Source organism: Cimex lectularius, unplaced genomic scaffold (assembly GCF_000648675.2).
Source record: "Cimex lectularius strain Harlan isolate CLEC.00 unplaced genomic scaffold, Clec_2.1 scaffold199, whole genome shotgun sequence".
In the NCBI taxonomy this organism is placed as follows: Eukaryota; Metazoa; Arthropoda; class Insecta; order Hemiptera; family Cimicidae; genus Cimex; species Cimex lectularius.
This window is the reverse complement of record NW_019392740.1, coordinates 282,289-302,250: the sequence shown is the minus strand read 5'-3', so window position 1 is coordinate 302,250 and position 19,962 is coordinate 282,289. Positions and strand designations below refer to the sequence as shown.

Below are 19,962 nucleotides of genomic sequence, written 5' to 3'. Positions count from 1 at the left end.
CGGTACCAAAACAGGGGTTGGCACAATGTTCAGTAGCTTAATTCTCTGCCTAAAATGTTGTGGCATATTTTCCAAAACTAGAGCCCTAGGTTTATTTCCAGATATCAGCTCCTTGGGCGAAAGAGGACATGTTTCGTTTTATTTTCTTCTTTACGTCATTATCAGCCCAGGCCTGTTAATGCTGCAGCGATTTTTACACACATCTGGAATGTGCAGTCAGCAGACCTACTATGCTTCTAACCATAGCCTAGTCCTAACGTTGGTCCTTAGTTTAGTAGATCTGCCTTGGTCTTATTAAGAACCGTTTTGCTTGCTTCCTCAGCTCATAATGTTTCTACCGCCCTGTCTCGGCTACATAGATAAATAAAGGAGGTACATGTAATAAAAGGAAGTATACAAGAAAGGGCTGAAAAGGAAGGATAAAGACAAAATAATTTGGGATTGATGTGATGACAGTTATGGCCAACGGATAGTTGTTATTCGGCAACGAAAGGGACTCTAAGTCGTCTCGGTTCCTCACTGAAGATGTCGCAAAACCGAAACCGTTTAGTAATCACATGAAGGTGAAAGATTGTGTGGATTTGGGAAAATAATGACCAAGGGTAGATAGCGTTTGAGTAACTTGAACAAACCCTTGTGTGTAATCGGAGCTAATAAGTCAACATCAACTTGACTGACAACTTGCTTAGATGGTTAAAGCGTAAGAAAAATAAACTTGTCATTTTTTTTTTTTTTAAGAAATACTAGAGTAATATAAATAGCTATAATTAATCACAAGAAAAGTTCGCGGTTTTATAGAAAACGCGAGAGCATATACTGAGCTGTACTTGGCGTTTCTCTGCACATAGACTTTAAAATAAGTCATATTTAGAGGAAGGAGGGCCGTATAGATAAAAAGCCCTCATCCTTCTTTATCCAGCAAATAAAATCCTGACCTTGTCGACTTCCTTAAAGGCGAACACCTGCTGAAAATTAAACCGTCTGCCGATCACCCTGGAAACGAAAGTTAAGCGCGAAAACGATAGGTCGTTAAATGTAATGCGGAGGTACGCGGTACGAAATGCGAAATTACACGTTTTGAAAAAGGTTCGCGCGCGAAAAAGGGAACCGTTTAGACGCGAATCGTAACAAAATGATAAGAGGGTTGTAATGAGCATGGAAATATTGGTTGCTAACAGGTTACACTGCAACCGAGAATTATCTTCTACTTTCCGACCTGTATCGTCAAAACCAAGTGATGAAATTCTATTTGGATAAACGGTTTAGAAAGTTCCCAATATCGTACTTTTCGGAGTGTCGTCTGTGCGACAATTATAGCAACGGAGCCATATGGCCACACAATCGTGACAGGAGCTGAGCCTAAGTGGAAGCTATAGCCAGAAATGCACACCTGAGTTTCAGAAGATTCCTTTTTTTTTTTGTTCTCTATTTTTCCTTCTTAATAGCTCATATTGCAAAACATTAAAGGAATACTAAAACAGTTATGTCGAAAACCACCGGCTGACATCCCACGTATTTCATCTGGGGATCTCTTAATAGCTCGATCTCCCCGGTGATTTCAATTTAAAATTAATTCTAGAGCAGAAGAAAGAAATGAGCAATTTCTGTGCCTCTGGAAAGAGCGGAGAAACGATTGTTCTTTTATAGCACCGAGGGAACGTTTAATTTTGTCTCGGTTAAGGATGACCTTGTCCCGGACCTTGTGTGTTTAATGCAGGTACGCCGTTTTCCCATGGAGGCTAGCATTATAATTAATTAGGAGAAGATGAGTAAAAGTCGAATGCGTCTCCCACGATCCGTGGATAGACATGGGAAGCGGGATAAGTGGAGCAGCGGTTTTAGCATTCCGCGATAATAAGTGAAATGGGCGGAATCCGCGGCGTTTCGGACCCCGCCGAGATATGACTCCGGTCCCTTTGTCCGAATCGCAATAAGGGCTGGCAATTGGAGATGGTTTCATGCAGGAGGCCGATTTAATCCGTCAAATAGGAGAATCCACCACTCGGCGTAATTGGCGTCGTTGGCGAGCACAAAGGTAGAAACGCTCTAACTGTAGAGCACATTCCTCCATACACCGGGACTTTCCTACAATGGTCACACTCCTAGTTTAGCCCATAAAGGGAAATAAGCAGAAAAAAATACCGCCATTCGTACAAGTCGGTTTGGTCTTATCGCCCATTACAATCGGCTTGGGCCATTGCGCAAAACAGGACTCTGACGTCTTCTCACAATGACCGGGACCCGATGAAAAACGGATTCGTCATTCATTGAAATAAAACCATGAGCCATTAACCACAATCATGGGCGAGTGATATTCATAAAAAAGGGGTGATGTTATAGCGTAATTTTAAAATAGAAATTGCATAAACGAACCCTAGCGAATAACTTTTGCCGTCTGTAACAATCAATTACTGCGTCCAACGCTATCAATTAGTGAGATGCCCGTATCTGGAACAAATGACGATATTTACCGGATTTACAGAGGATTCAACCACTGGCAACCAGAATATATTCATCCGTTGCTACTACTTCCTCAAGCTAGAATTAAAAAACTTACTAACCATGACAACATCTGGCCTTTTATAGACTGCATTTCTGGAGAAAAAAAAATCATATTTGACTAATTTGCATAATAGACCTCTTACTAAAGAAAAATCTTTAACCGCTTTAATGATAGTAGTATTATAAAGTACATCGTCAGCCAAAATAAAAACTATTACAATTATGTTGTAATTAGGTAGACTTAATTACATCTAAGGTATTGCATTTTACATATGTTTATGTGAAGTCCAGGGATTATGGTTTTGTCATTTATTTTCGCATAAATCTTTGTTACAATAAAACACAATGTATTCACCAATGGTTGGAAGATTTCCCTTTGTGTGGGATGATGAACCTGAAATATGGTCGTTACCACATTTTGATTTGTAGGTATTGTAGACATTTTGGTGTAACTACCCTTGCTGTGATGTCAGACGCGTTTCGGCACTTGGTGTTATTCAATGTGTCATTGATGTCTGATAAAAGTAATTCAATAATGATTATTCAATTAATGTTAACTATTATTTAAAATTAGAAGTAATAACATTTCAAAATAATTTTTTTCATTTCTTTGTATCTACAACTGAACATGTATTATATACAACCAGCAGATTGGGTAATTTGTGTTTGTGGCGTTACGGGCGTATAGAGAAAGCTACCCATTGGCAGCCGCTCTGGATTAATGAAAGTATATTAATCATTTAAGAGGTCTCTTATCCCTATTATTTTCAGACTTTTACGTCGTAATTGTGGGGAAAGGAATTATCGTATTTGTGTGTTAGTGTGATTTTGTAATTTACTATGAAAACGTCTGTAATATGTTTTGAAGGATGAAAAAATAGTTGTCATTTGAAAATCTCTGTGAAGTGTGTTATTGTTTACGTAAAAAGGGGCAGAAACAAGTCTTAAAATTTTGGATTGAAAACTTCTTTGAATATTGGAATACTTGGCCGATCCATATAATTGGCACCCGTACATCCAAATAGGTTTGAGTGGGTACATGTCGAAAATTTTGATTTTAATGGTAATTTTTATTGTCGGTTGAGTAGGTAATAAAGCATTTTTAATCGTTTGTTCGGTGTCTGTTTTTTTAATCGTGTGTGTGGATTCCAAGTTAATTTTCTATCAAATGTAAGTCCTTAATAGTTATCTTTGACGGAGTGTAAAGGTGATATGTTGTGACTTTGAGGGATTAAACTATATTTTCCAAAGATTGCTCGATTTTTCAAATGTTGATTTGTGGTTTTGTAACATGAGTGAAGCTTGGGTAGAAGAAAGATGACTTGTTAATATGGCGGTGTCATCTGCGTAGTGTATTCTCATTTGTGGGCATATCAAAAGTAAAAATTGTGTAGAACAGCGGAGCGACTATTGGCCGTTGTTGCACACCTGCAAGCACTTCTTCCATCCCAGAAGTCTTCGTACCTTGGTTTACTGCGAAAAATCTCTATTTAAGGTATGATTGTATAATCAGAAAATAGGCCTGGGGTAAAAATAATTTTAATTTGTATAATAATCCCTCACGCCATATTTTGTCGAAGGCCTGAGAAACACCTAGAAACCCTCCAATCGCGTACAGTTTCTGCTCGAGACACGAAGTAACGAAATCTGTCACTCGGTGAAGTTGATGAGTGGTGGAATGATGGGTTGGTAAGATGTTGTTGAAAGTAGCAATAGAAACAATTCTTTTGTAAATTAATTTTTCGTATAATTTAGAAGTAACGGGTAACAAACTAATAGGTCGATAAGATGATGAGGAGCTTAAATTTTTATGGGGCTTTGGGATCATTTTAATGTAAGAAAGTTTCCATTGTATGGGAAAGCGTCTAGTCCTCAAAATTGCGTTAAATAAAGCAGTCAGAATGACGACTGCTTTTTTGGGAAGTTCTTGAAGAACTTCGGCTGTTATCAAATCATGGCCAGGTGATTTTTTTTTTAGGAAGTTGTCGTATTTCTTGTGATACTTGTTTTGGAGTTATTGGTTTAGGTGGCAGATCTAGAGGTATAGGTGTGACAAGTGAATTGATATAAATTTATCGTGTACAATATTCATTAAGTTATGAGGTTTGAATACCTCGGAGAGATGTTTCGCAAATGTTTTGGACTTTTCTATATCGGAAACGATCCAAGTTCCATCATCATTCCTGAGAGGAGCTGAGACAACGCTATGACGCAGGATACGTTTAGTACTACGCCAGAGGCTCCCATCCTCTGTTGACAAAATAAAATACAAAATCGGTCGCTTGTAAAACACAAGGCTATACCTTAAAATTTTCCCCTGTGATGTTTGATAGCAGGAAAGGACAAAAGTAGATTGAAACCTGTTCAAATATTAAAATGAACAGTAAATAAATAAAAAAATTCTTCGTGTTGTTCAGTCTGTCAACTTTGGTCGTACAATAGGAAAAACTGACGTTCGAACTAGTTCACAACGCCCTTGATATATTCCAAAAGATTTCTTTTTAAACAAGCACGCTTTTAAAAAAAATTATTTATATTTTCATAAAACCAAGACCGCGTGCAGCGCAAGAAACTGAGTGAAAACGGCCGAAAGTATGTGGTTGTAACCTGCCCCTCCCAGAACCCACAAGAATTGGGAGTACAGGCTTCGAACCAGTGCAATAAAAGAAATCGAAAAACCCTTCATGTAATCATTGATCCAATGATCAATACGTGGCGAAAAATTGAAATATGTATCAATGATCGGATGAGAATCGAATGAGCTGAGTCATCCTAAACTACCTCGGTGCATCAATACTGCTTCAGAAACTACGAAAAAAACTCTGGGTTACGTGCACGTTATTGCAGCATGACGTCGTGTTGAAACAGTAAAAATCTGGTCGTAAAATAAGTAAATAGTACTTCCAACAATTTTTGATCTTCAAAGATACGAGGATACGAGCGTTATCCCGGTGGAAAACAATCCTCTTGTGCTTCGCAAATGTCGGTCCATTTGGATCAATTTTTGACTTTCATCGCTTCATCGCAGTATACATAAAATTTGACGTTTTGGAAGGCCGGAAGCACCCCTTTTCCAATCCCATCAAATGCACAGCATTACTTTCTTAGTACGTAATTCGGCTTTTGGAGTTAAAGGTGTGTCGCTGCGTTCTATCAACTGTTTTACTCTTTGGACAGGACCCACTTTTCATCCCCAGTTATCCATCTATTTAAAAATGGGTCGTTTACATTGTATTTTATGTGGAAGTGTCGTTTTCTATGTCTCGTGTTGTTCAGTGTGGGTTATTTTTGGCAAAAGATTGAATTTGGTCATTAACTGTTTAAGAACAACCAGAGCTGCCTTCCAAATTTAAACCCAACAAAGCTCTAAAAATTATAAATGATGGGGTGAGTGTGGAGTTCAATCCTTTTTAATAAAGATGGTTCCTACTCACATTAAGCACTCACTTAATGTGAGTAGGAACCATCTTTTTTAAAAAGGATTCAACAAAGCTCTTACTGACGGTGCTTTCTCTTACACGTCGTCACCATATACATCACACATTTTCAAGCAGTCTGAATCGTGGTTTGAACTTGGTGGTAATAAAAAACCTATCGAATTTCGAAAGTAAAGCTTTTTTCTTTTATAATTGTAATTAATTTTTAGTATTCATTTCATTTAGTAAATACACCTTCTTTTACTAATTCATTAATATTTTGTAGCTTTGTGTTTTTCACATTACCTACAAATAAAAACAAAGAGAACAAAAAATAATTGAAAAGCAGCTTACGAAGGATCAGAAAATTCTAAAGGCGCAGCTGAGATTCGAACGCCACGGATAAATACTAAATCCTGACTCCCTAAACCGCACTGCGCTCCTCAAAATACTCTGTGTATTTCTTTATTATTAATTATCTCTCGTTAATTACGTTTGCAAATACTTTCTCTAGTTGTCGGCCGGTTTCAGTCCATGACTGATGTCTATTCGAATTAAATATATTTTCATTGTAGTCCGGTTTTAAAAGAGTAAGAAAAGATTCTTGCTGCTAGAAAATGGTGTCAAAGGTGGATAAAACTATAAAACTGGATTTTTTCAGAAGTTCAAATAAACGTAAATGTGTATCGTAATTTTATGATAAGCCATCACAGGCAGTGTGAATTCCATGCAATTAAAGGAAATAGTATGTACATGAACAAAATGGTCACTTAAATGTTTCCATGTCCAAGGTAATTGTTTCATGTGTCCAATTTTCTTAAGTTTATTTATGTGCAATTTATTAGGGGGTCGTTTAAATCCTCATTGCATATTTGTATAAAGACATAACAGTAAAAGTTCGTATGGAAAGAATGTATGTTGATAAATACATTGATTGCTAGGTTCAGTGAATAACCATGACTTTATAAACGTCCACCACATATGGAACTAAAAAGAAGGGAAAATATCATGTTATAATAAAAGAATGTTCTAAATTGGCTGTAAATGGCTTTTCTCCTGAATCGGGTTCTCCGGGTCATGAAAACCAGTTCGGAAAGTCTACAAGGAAAAAATCCCCGTCGGCCGCGTTGCTGAAAGACGGATACGGACGGGTTCTGCGGGCGTCAGCTTTCTGCATACACTTGCGCAAGGTCGGTAACAGTGGACGGGAGAATTAAGACCAGAATCTACCGCGGATGCCCTTGACTCTTTTGCCCCCGTCGGCCTCCGGCACGACCGGTACTGCTGCCCGGTCCACCCCCGGTACCACAGATTAGCAAAGCTAACATTTCCCCCCGTTGACGCCTAGTAAATAAGGTTAACGAGACTAACCCCATCTGGAGCCGGTCCAAAATGTCACGCCTCTTTCAGAGGGACCACATTATATTTAGATATCGGTTTTGTGTCCCTCTCTCTTACTCTCTTTCTCTTCTCTCTCATTCTCTTCTCTTTCTCGCTCAAATACACATAAAAACCCAAGCAGAGAAACACGTGTTTTCAATATTGTAATAATCCGTCCCGAAGGACTATTTTTGGAAAAATCCTGATTACAGTTATAATTTTTCTCTCTCTCTCTCTCTCTCTCTCTCTCCCTCTCTCTCTCTCTCTCTCTCTCTCTCTCTCTCTCTCTCTCTCCCTCTCCCTCTCTCTTTCTCTTTTCTTTTTTATTCTCTTCTCTTTCTCGCTCAAATGCACACAAAACACAAAAACCCAAGCAGAGAAGTACGTTTTTTCAATAAGTAATAATCCGTCCCGGAGGATCATTTTTGGACAAATCCTATGATTGCAATTATTATTATTACTCTCTCTCTCTCCTCTCTCTCTCACTCTCACTCTTTTCTCTTTCTCGCTCAAATGCGCACAACACCACAAGCCAGGAAACACGTTTTTTAATATAATCCGTCCCGGAGGACCATTTTTGGACAAATCCTATGATTGCAGTTATTATTACTCTCTCTCTCCCTCTCTCTCTCTCTTTCTTTCTTTCTTTCTTTCTCTCATTCTCTTGTCTTTCTTGTTCAAATGCTCTCAAAACCCCGTGTTTTTAATATTGTAATAATCCGACCCGGAGGACCAATTTTGGGAACAATTATTATAACTCTCTTTCTCTCGCCCACTCTCTAACTCCCTTCTCACTCTTTCTTTCTTCTCTCTCACTCTCTCTTTTCCCACTGCCTACTCATATAGTTACTATTCTGATTTACATAATTTATCAACTGTACAATGTACCTCTGTTACCAGATACATGCGCGTATTATATCTTTATTTTATTTTTCTACCTTACCAAAATAAATGTTCTAAGATACTCATTTAACAGCTAAAATAAATGAAAACGGAAGACTTACACCATTTGTACATTACATATTTTGAAGAAAAGAACGGACGTCCCTGAATCAGTGCTGAGCTATTAGCCACGCGTATTCGCTACGTGGATATGCAATAATATAATTTTAACTACTAAGATAAGAGGCCTAATTTCGAAAAAAAAATCATTCGAGCTATCGCAGCATGGCTATAAATACAAAGCGAGACGTATTGGTGAAGCAATCATACGATAAGCCGGTTTGCTTGCGTTGTCATGCCCGGAATTCCTTTTTCTCCGCTTGTATTTGAGTGTGCGACCTAATTCGTCACACCTCCAACATCTCACACTCAACTTGTCCGTTAACTATAATAAAACAACATATTTCGTTTGCCGAATTATCTTCAAAAACTTGTCACACTGGAACAATTTTCAGTCTGAAGTTAAGAAGATTTTTACAATATTGCGAAGGATTCCGCTCACACATGCTTTTCCTTAAATTGGATGGAAATTACACTTAGCTGTGATAGGGCGTGCATCTGAATTATCTCACGAGATGTATACGTTCAGTTTAATATTGTCTTTACCTTCCTTAAAAAATTCTGCTGTTTTTGACTAAGCATCCTTGTACCCAAGCATACTTTCTTGGACTAGAAATCTCCGAAAAAGATTTGCTTTAGGCATTTTGATTGTATTTATTAGCGTGAGTAGTGAAGAGCTGGTGGTGTCGCCATCGCCTCTCCAGCAGTATGGTGTTTAGGATAGATCGAGGAATATTTATAAAAGTACCCCATCGACCCTAATTTAGATTAGATTATTAATATTGTGTATAGGTCGATAGATGAATGTCAAGTTCTTCACCGTCTAATTAGATTGAGTGGAATGTTCATAAGCGTGAATGTATTTATATGTGCGACTGTATTATAAAAGTTAGTTTTATTAGGCTGGATTATGTTTTATATGCGTTGGAGGCTGAAAGACTGTCGAAAGCGTTGGAGCATAACCCGTTGGGAAAGGGACTATATCTTGGGCATCAGGCTTAAGGGATCCATCTACATACAGGTCAGCACATCGTAGTGCGACAATCCTTTGGAGTCAAAGCCCAAAAAATCTTTATGTGGTTCATCGTGTACAATAACCATATGAAACTGGGCAAACGTGGATATTTATTGTCAGAAAATATCTAACGAAGAGAACAATAAAATACAACTTTTATCGTCATGTCTGTGTTATTTCATTAATTTGTCTCCTGTGTTCCGTTTATACAAAACAGCACGTACTAAAATTGTGCAATTATGACATGACGTTAACTGAACTACGTAGGTTCGGGTAAACACAGATGCCGACATATTCGAAACGATACCAACACGTTAAAGAACAAATACAACGCTCGTAGTGAACAAACATCAAATATTCCATCACACCCAACGACGTTAAACAAAGAAACGAGTACGGAAACCCGAATCGTCTAGAAACAAAGAGCATCCTGAGAAAAAGCACGGCTGGACGAGTAGTTTTAATCGGGCTAAATTCAAAAGAAAATATGTTTTTTATGTTTAGTAGTTAATAATGTTAAATATTGTGACGTTTTAGATTAAACATATAAAAATATTAAACAGGGAGGGCAATGGCGGAGTGGTTAGGTCATCCTACTAATTTTCGTCTTGCTAGTGGTTCTAAGTTCGAATCTCGGCAAAACCCATGGCTTTTTACTTGATCATAATATAAAACTTTACTTTAAAAATATTAAACTATACCAATTTCCTGGCAGTATCCAATCTGAAAGTCCATCCATCCAATGACGTCTTATAAGATTATCATAAAGTTAAGAGAGAGTTGTGACACGATTTGAACTAGGGCAAATCAAGTTTTAATTGGTCTACGGGCAAAAGTGATCTGTCACTTTACATTATGATTAAATTTAACTTTATAGTTCAAACTCATTTCCTCCTAGATAAGTAAAGGTTTTAAAAGTTACATCAAAGCTCACTAAAAATAAGACAATGGAAGAGCACGATATGTTACGGTTGGATGGGGCTTTCTCCATTCTTGTTTCATTAAATCTAATTGTCGGTACCACTGGTTACAATTCCGTCCTTGCTTGTTCTATTGTCTCAAAAGCTAAACGTACATCCTTTATTTTAACCCGACCCGTTTTCTCGATTGTTGCAGGAGTCAATCAAAAGCTTCCTACCTCGCTTACAGGAGGGAGCCGAAGGAGAAGGAAAAAGGTCTGCCCAACTTCCAGGGGAGCTACAAAAGGACGATGTCACCCACAGGTGGAAGGATCATCGAAAACACCGGTACTTAAATCATTACAGGCTTTTTTTTAACACGTCTCTACCAGGAAAGCTTCGCCCGTTTTCTTTTGGGCGCCAATCAATGATCGACGTGGTCGGACGCGGAAAGGTCGTCCCACGTGTCCACGTCTCTGGACGACGTACCCGACAATTACACCAGCGATGCCTGGACATACGACACAAACTTTCGACAAAATGTCGTGGAGAAAAGAAAAGAGAAGATTCAAACCTTCACAGACAAATCGTAATGGCCATATCAGACATGAAACCAACAAGAGCTTTTGAACTTATGGAATTCTTTTTTTCTAAACGAACATACCATACATGTTTTTATCTCATTAGAACAAACTAATTAAACTAATTCGGAGGACGACCGTGGTGTGTCACGGATTTGGACCAAACTTTTTTTTGTGATTCTACTATTGAAAATATCGGGCAGGTACCCGCCACTTGTAATTAGGCCCTGGTTTCTCAAAAAAAATTTTTTTGAAGGTTGAAATTTTACGTTTTATACCTATTTTACCTTTCTACCAGCATTTTTTTTGTAGGTGCGTGCGCGCGCGTGTGTGTGTGTGAGAGTGAGAGAGAGAGAGAGAGATAGAGAGAGTGAGAGAGATTAATATGAAATTTCGTAGTAAACGCACCTGTAGAAACCCCTAAATATAAATTTTTGTTTGAATTTAAATTTATCAATTTTTTGACCACTAAAATTTTTCCGATTTGTAAGAAGCCGTTATAGGAATATCTGATTGAAACGGCTATAATTCATAAGTGCTAAAAAACTTTTAATGTCAAACATACCATTTGAAAGAAAGAAGAGGAACGTAGCTTTTTAACGATGCAGTACCTCAGAAATATATCAAAGATTTCTATAGCAAAATTATTTGTCAGAAATTAACCTTTTTTTTAATGGAAATAATAGTCCACCTTTAATATTTGATAGTTATAAAATGCGCTTGAAAATTTCTTTAAAACGAAATATCAACCATGAAAATCGGTCCATAAGAATGGTCGATCTGTCAGGTAGAGTCGTCGAAATTGACAATCAAAAAATTAATTTACACCAACAATCTATTCAGTTTTATAACGCTAGAATCACGACAATGAGGTCAATCCAAACTCTTGACTTAATTTGCTCGAAGAATGTTGGTTAAAATATGNATCGTTGGTGTAATAATTTCATTGTATATTGACATAAAAACAGAAATGTTCTGCGACGCAGAATAGTTAGATTTATATTAATTTGGTACGATTTAAAAACAAATATCAACAAAATACTGCTTTTTTTTGCATAATTTAACAAAGGTTCTTTAAGCAAAGTAGGTCAGAAAATGGTTAAAACTAGGATTTGACTTCATTATCGTGACTAGCTTTATAAAACCCTTAGATACCCATTTTCTCGGAAATTAATTTTTTGACTGATAATTTCGACGACTCCCTCTGGGACCTGTCTGACATTCTTTGTGCACGCTCTAACACCATTTTTAACAAAACCTAGGTTCTAAAAAATTCATGGTCGATAATTCGTTTAAAGAAATTGTCAAGTGCATTTTATAACTAATAATTAAAACCGAACAATTATTATCATTAAAAAAACGAGGTTAATTTCTGATAAAATAATTTTTCTACTTTGTGAATTTTCTTATAGAAATTTTTGATATATTTTTATGGTACATACGTCGTTAAAAAGAAGCTACGTTCTTCTTTTTTCCAATGATATGTTTGACGTTAAAATATATTTAAACGTTTTTGAGTTTCAGCCATTTCAATCAGATATTCCGCTAACGACTTCATAAATATCAAAAAAAAATTGGGAGTCAAAAAATCAATAAATTTAAATTCAAACAGAAATTTATATTTAGAGGTGTCTAGAGGTGCTAAAACGAAATTTCAAATTAGGTTCACAAAAAAAATTATGACCTAGTTTTCTTGAAAAATATTTTGTCCTTAGACATTATTTGGTTATTGATAAACTTTGATAGCTTTTAGTATATATTTTATTGCAATCTAGGTAAAAAAATACTGTAAAATGTCATATTCACATAGTTAATTTGAGCAAGTAGAATGGCAAAATAAAAATATTTTCAAAAAAGGAAAATTTCAACTTTCAAAACAAAAAATTTTTTTGTGAAACCACGGCCACAAGATATGTGTAATTTATTTTGGAGTGTAGATTCACAAAAAAGTTTGGTCCAAATCTGTGTCACACCAACGTGGTCGTCCCCTAGTAAGATCTACCAAAAAGTGGTAAGTCCTGAAGAAATTAAGCCTTAATTAAAATTGTAACTTTTTCATCCTTAAACCAAATTGTTAGTCAATTTAATTCTAAAAACAGTTGTTTAACATCCATTAACTTCATTCTTATTTTTGAATCTGAAATTTTACTTTAACCCCTAAGAATGATAATCTATAAAGATCATGAGTTTATAAAGAGTGAATGTTTTGATAACTTCAGTCATCATAAATGGTTTCCTGCACTCACAAAACTTCACCATGCCATCTGATTGTGCATTGTGATCGAAGCTATTCCCACTTATATTTCCAGTTTACATCTCATATGGTGACCAATTGATTACATACAAGTGAGGAACTCCTAAATTTTGCTAAGTTAACATCCCTAGTGATTCCCCTTTTTGACCGATTTATTATTAGTTGCTGCTAACGATAATCTAAATAATAATAAGACAACTAACTGGCATAATAATTTACATTTTATTACAATTAATTTTTCTTTTCTAGTTGAGAAAACAAAATTGAGTGAGATAGAAATCAAAAAGGATGTAATAATCAACGAAAATGAGTTGGAGGACAAAAATGAATCCAAGGAGATACCAGCTAGTCAGGGAGAAGAGGTGAACTGTGATAAAGAAGCGATGTCGAAGACCCTGCCCAGGAACTACTCATTGTCTGTAGTAGTGAGCAAAAGAGCTTCGAGACCCCCAAGGGCACAATCAGATCCAACTTCATCAGCAAAAGTTGAGAAAAAGATGGTCTCTGTTTCGGCGTCGACACAAGACAACCTCGGTAAATATTTTTTCTTGCATCAGTCTATCTTGGAATATGATCATTTTTGATAGTTTTTTCTTCTTTCAAAGATGAGGCAGGTGAAGAGTTCAAGCCACCGCCAGCAGTCATCGGGAGGTCCCAGAGCGATCGGACTGGAGAGTCGAGGGTGAGTGACGCCGCATCTCAAACAACCCCCTCGCCATCGCCTCCACCACCCGTTGTCCTGAGAAGGCAGCTTCAGGAAGAAATTGAGTGCGACCAACTGTCAAGAGACCTGGCAAGCCAGCTATCTCCGTCGCACAAACTACATGGTATCTTAGGTAAGCGAAACATCAGAATCATTGTAAACTATTTAAATACAATTTTAATAATAAATGCCAAAATAAAATTTTGAAAGTGAACTAAGATTTTAAGTTTCTGATCATTTTGGTCTGTCTATCGTTTTGGCTTCTTTAGCTTCTTGGGTTTGTCTCTTCAAGCCAAAATACATTTCATAGACCAAAGGGATCCAAAATGACAAAATATTATTTAATTAAATATTAAGTTTTTTTTTCAATTAAAATGCTTTCTTAGTGGCAGGACAAGGTGAGAAATATAGTTTTTGAGGAAAATTCCTCTGATTTCTGTGTCAAATTATACTAAATAAATTAATTTTACAGTTCCTGGTCCTGAAGTTAAAAGGACAACTGATTATGTGTCTGGACTCTTTCGCATGGATTTTGCACCAAGATCGAGAAGTTCTATTGCAACACAGTCCACTCCAACACAAACCAACGGGTATGTGACCAAAAAACAATTAATTTTATTTCTAACGTTGAGATGTTCATAATTTCAATAAGATAATTGGTCATTGCAGAAAAGAAGATACAAATGAAACTTTACCCCCGAATAATGCCTATTTCAACTCAGAATGCAAAGCCCGCTTGATGTCTTTAGCAAATAATGCTCAACCTGACAACAGCATATCATCAATAAGCAGTCTTCAGCAAAAGAAGGTAAAGCATTATCTATATTTAATCGTAAAAAAAATTATGATTTTTTTTCAATAGGAGGAGTTAATGATGAGACTCTCAAGAAAATTGAGTGTATTGAGGGAAGAATCAATAGCAGTAAATGAAGAAACTAGTGTCAATGAAGCACTTGGCGTGACGGTCACAGAAAGGATCGAAAAAGTTGCGAGGCCCCAGGAAGCCGCCAAATTCAGACTTCACGTCAAAGAAGTTGGACACATCACAAGTCTCTTATTAAGTCTTTCAGGGCGGCTTGCCAAAGCTGAAAATGCGCTGTTAACGTTAACGCCGAATCATCAAGACCGGGTATGATTTATATTTTACCATTTGTTATTTCTTAGTTTCTAATCATTTCTTGTTATTGTAGAAAGTCTTAGAAGAAAAGAGAGACAAGCTTCTCTGCCAGTTGAATGAGGCGAAGCAGCTCAAGTCAAACATCGACCAAAGGAGTTGCAGCGTTTCATCAATGCTCTACAATTACCTTACCGGCGAGGAATACACCGATTATGACCACTTTATCAATATGAAATCTAAACTTTTGGTCGATGCTAGAGAGATCGCAGAGAAGATACAGCTTGGAGAAGAACAGTTAGCTGCTTTAAAAGAAACACTCGACCAAGTCAGATAGTAATTCAATAAAGTTTATAATAGGAAAGATTGTTTATGCAATCTGAGACTGAATACCATGAATTTTTATTTTGTATTAATTTGTGAATAACCAAAATCGATTATGAAAATAATAAGCTGAAAATTAGAAAAAACACTCATTATATCTACTTTAATTATTTAAATGGTTTCTTCCATGGTTCAAAAAAAAAACCTTGTCACTAGTCGACATAAATTTGCCATTTTTAACGAAAATAAATTGTAATCTATGTAAATAAAATCAGTTTGAGTCTTTACCTACCCGTAAAATTTGTTTTTATAATATTATAAAGCTAATAGTGCCACATGGCTGATGGATTGTGTCTGCTAATTCTAATAATTTAAAGCAAAAATAGGAATTGTAAGAACTAATTTTTTTGTTATTAACTGCCTTTTTTTTATTTACTAGAAGAAAAAAAATTGTATATATTATTTAATAATCTTAACAAAAATAAAATCCCTTACCAATTTTTTTTTCTTTGTCAGCTGTAGTTTTTCCCTTGAGCTTTACAACTACTTCACAGTGAGTCAATTTTCGATTCTTGATGTGAAGCCTCAAAAGCTTTTACTTTTAAACCTCTTCCATTTGGTACAAATTTAAATTTTAAGTTCCAAATGTCAAAGATGGTGAAAGTTGAATTATAAAAAATAAAGGAAAAAAAAGTTGTAATGTATAAAGCATAATGTAGAAACGATTAGGTCTCAGAGCCTGGATTTTGTGATAGGTAAACAGATTTTAATATTAAGAACAAATTGTTATTGATCTTTATTCTTTAATTTTTTTCTTGTGAATTTTAAAACTTTATTAGGTTTAGTTTGTAATTAGATGCAATATATAAAGGTATTATTACATAAAGAAGAAATTTGTAATTATAAAGCAAATGTATGTTTATATGTAAATAAATAAAGAGAGCATTCTGGTGCTATTGTAATAAATACAGATTTATTTTCTTTAGTTCAAAAACCCATTGTGCAAGAACAGAACTTTATAAAGAATTTTCCACATACAAACAAGTAAGGCTAGTGTAGTAAGGCTAGTGTACATATGATGAGTATGTTCTCATCATACTCATTAGGCAATATATCAGCAGTACAAGTGTATGTATTGGCAACCATTGGCTTGTAAACTAAGTCCATAGTTTAGGGATTAGGGTTAATTGGTCAAGCAGACCACGAAACTAGTGAATTGAATAAGTCCATAGTGTTTATTGACAAAATGTCATCTGTCTTTGTGGCCCTAGTATATATAAATTGCTGTCGGTGCTTAATTACTATCTTGATAGACCATTAGTTTGAGAGTTCGCTTTATGATTTTCTGGCGAGAAAACCATAGACTTTAAGACATTCACTCATTATTGAAGGGACGATAGCTTTGATGGGAATCCTTGAGAAGAGTATGAAGCTTTGTCGAACAACCTGGTTGGCTTGTCATGATCTTATGTTGATGGGGGCTTGGGTAAAGCTGTAGTTACTGTCAAGGTGCAATAATAGCTCTGGTCGGTTTATTTGAATTTCCTTACATTGGTGAATGGCCTACGACACGATGCATAGACATTCCAAAGATTTGTCGAAAGTTCTTACAGGCCAAGGTTTTTTTATACATTTATTTAGGCAACTTAACCTCTTCATCACACAACATCTAAACCATCTACAGCTACTGTTTCAGGGCTTATGCGAATATGGAATGTCTATAAATTCATTGAAATGTTTGGCACATCCTCTGAAAGTTTTTGATATATCTAATTACGAGTGCTTGATGAGATTTGTCAGACCAGAAACAGGTTAAAGATTTATATTTTCTCGGAATGATCAATTTCTATCAGGTTCATACGCATCAGAGTTGGAAAATCAGTACTTACAAGTACAAAGTACAAAGTCTGAGTACAGTACTTGAAAAATAGTTGCAAGTACAAGTCTAAGTACTTGTACTTGTTTACTCAGGGTGCAGTTACATGCACTTCAAGACTTGTACTTGTTAAGGTCAATTACTCAAGTACTTGTACTTGTGGTTAGTAATTGTACTTTAAGTATAACGAGTACTTTCTTTTTTGGAACTTTACCAGTGTGATGGATTTGTAGATACTGCGCAAAAACTGTTTTTACGGGGTTTTTGCCTATATTTAGTCACATTTTGTTTGGATTATTGTGAAAGACATAAACTGCCTGCTGTTAAACCCGTACTTAGCAATCTGTGAATTTAATAGCTTGAATTTGAATTCGCATTCACATTTTGAAGCGACCATGTGGAAATACAGTATCAATAAAGACATATTATATTGAGGTAATAATATTGCGATATTAATAATTTACAACGACAACAGTATCAACTACAACTACTTGTAAGGTACAAGTACGTGTAATTGTATTCAATGTTCACTGGAAGTCAAATTGCAAGTACGTGTAAAAGTACTTGTACTTGCAATTACTTTTGAAGAACTTGAGACTTTTAAATAACTTCGTTGTCCCGCCCTATCTTTCACTGATGTTCCTGAAATAATACATTCACACATTTACTTAAATACTTGAAAGAAGTACTTAAGTACAATTGTACTTAGGTTCTCACAACTCTGATACGCATTGCACCTCTTTAGAAACCTTTAACAGACACAATCCCACTGATGGCTAACACTGTAACCTGCGCATACAGTGGAACCAACACATTTCAACAGCATTTCAGAAGCTAAAAGATGCTCTCTCTAGCCATATGCACAGCCAGCATTCAATATAAAATTAACTCTATTACTGAGGCTTCAAAGACAGCTATTGGGGAAATCCTTCAGCAACCCTTATCAAGAACACTACATCCATTAAGTCTTTTTGATGGTTGATTCAAGTGCAGAGTCGTTATAGATCTAGTACACACTGGGACTCTTTTAATTGACTCTTTGCATCCGGGCAGCGCCGACTGATTCAGCTTTCTGCCCTATGTTGTTTGATTAGTCGTCTCATACTTGTCAAACCGAACATTTCAGGTTCAAAGAAGGAATGTACTATTTGAAAAAAGAGTTTGTCTATGGGTGTCCCTCAGGGCTCAGTTCTTGGTCTGATATTATTCAAAATATTTATAAAACAAATTTTTTTGTCCTATTTGATGTAAAACGACCTGCTGAGTCGATTGTAACAAGAATTAAACGCCGTAGTTTTTGAGATTAACAGAAAAAAATCTTTAAAAAAAGAAAACATATCGTCCCTGTATGCCGATGATACTGCTTTGAATGCATCACCAGGGAGAACTGAAACCATAAAAAACCGATTGCTCAGGCCCTTTAAAAGATGATGAGATACTTTCGTACGTGGAAAATAATGTTTAACGTTGACAAAACTCAGTCAACTTATACAGTGAAAGGCAACCACTCACTACATCACAAAATAGAAACATGGTATCATACGGTAAAATACTTAGGAGTTTAGAATAGGTTGAATAGAATAGTTCACAAAGCACATTAATGCTTAATTAACAAATGGAAAAACTTAACAGAACAATTATTTCCCTTGCTGAGTAGAAACTCAACGTTGAAAATAAATTATTAAATAGATACTTTTATTGATTCATGTTTACATAATTAACAAAGAAATAATTGACATAAGCATTACAGAATGGATAGAAAATCCGTCTGTCTGAGGTTGTTTCCAAAATAAATTCTCTTCTTTATAATGACAATAATTTTTATTTATTTATTTATAGGATGTAAAAAATGAAAATAAATAAAATTTTTAAAAAAGTAAAACAAAATGTATTTTGTCCCGTAATAACTAAAATTACAAGGGAAACGTGAGTAAAAGGGGAAACACTAATGAATGACCTGAATATTATCTCAATAAAGATCGAAATGTTGGCACGATAAAGAAAATGTTTTTTCTAAAATCTACGTCACACCAGACCGCATCTCACGATCTCCAAATAATCACTAATATTAAAGTAAAATTAAGGTGAGAATGAATAATACATGAAATCGTACCGATATCTCCAAGCATGCTTGACATACCGCGCGCCAGGATATGAGTATCTAAACCATTAAATATTTGAAGTAATTTTTCTCTTTTCAACACTACCGCACCAAAATATGGAAAGCGTATCTTATTCAATATTGAACATTCGGCCACGTGAATTGCAAAGATTACACTTGCCTAAGTCTCCCTCGATCCATAATTCTGACTTCAAATATAACACCTCATAGCGAATTATGTAACTTGCCCGACGGACAAAAACTTAAAATTTTACATTTATACAATGAGGTATGGAGTGCGGGGACACCCGGTTAATTGGAAAGAGGCCATCATAGTACCGGTCCTCAGAGAAGGAAAAAACCCGAGCGCCCCTGAAAGTTACAGGCCGATATCCTTGACTACATGCTTGGGTAAAATAATGGAAACTATTGTGAATCGACGACTGGTGTGGTTTCTACAATCACGAGGCCTGTTAAACTGCTACCAAGCTGGCTTTCGTGGGGGTTACTCAGCTATCGCCCAAGCCGGAATTCTGGAGAGCGCGGTAAAAAACGCCTTTCTCCAGCGAGAGTATAGTATAGGAATATTTTTTGATCTCGATAAGGCCTACGATATGACCTGGCGTTATGGGATTATAAAGATATGTTATGAATGGGGACTACGCGGAAAAATTTTAAAGTTTATAAAAAGTTTTTTAGAAAACAGACGCTTAGAGTAAGAATCGGTACAGTGCTATCAGGCACATATGTACAAGAAAATGGGATACCGCAAGGATCAGTACTCTCCGTGACGCT

General features: G+C 36.0%; 1 protein-coding gene across 2 annotated transcripts in view; it reads left to right on the top strand.

Moving 5' to 3' along the window:
* The window catches only part of LOC106663408, a 410,261-nt gene extending 394,926 nt beyond the window's left edge, over positions 1–15,335 (top strand). For both annotated transcript variants that reach the window (XM_024227078.1, XM_024227079.1), the window contains 7 exons: positions 10,432–10,562; positions 13,299–13,583; positions 13,655–13,885; positions 14,225–14,342; positions 14,422–14,560; positions 14,615–14,881; positions 14,943–15,335. In XM_024227078.1, coding sequence (XP_024082846.1) covers positions 10,432–10,562; positions 13,299–13,583; positions 13,655–13,885; positions 14,225–14,342; positions 14,422–14,560; positions 14,615–14,881; positions 14,943–15,203 — 1,432 coding nt within the window. In that variant the 3' untranslated portion in view covers positions 15,204–15,335. The remainder of the gene's footprint in view (positions 1–10,431; positions 10,563–13,298; positions 13,584–13,654; positions 13,886–14,224; positions 14,343–14,421; positions 14,561–14,614; positions 14,882–14,942) is intronic.
* The last annotated feature ends 4,627 nt before the right edge of the window (positions 15,336–19,962 follow it).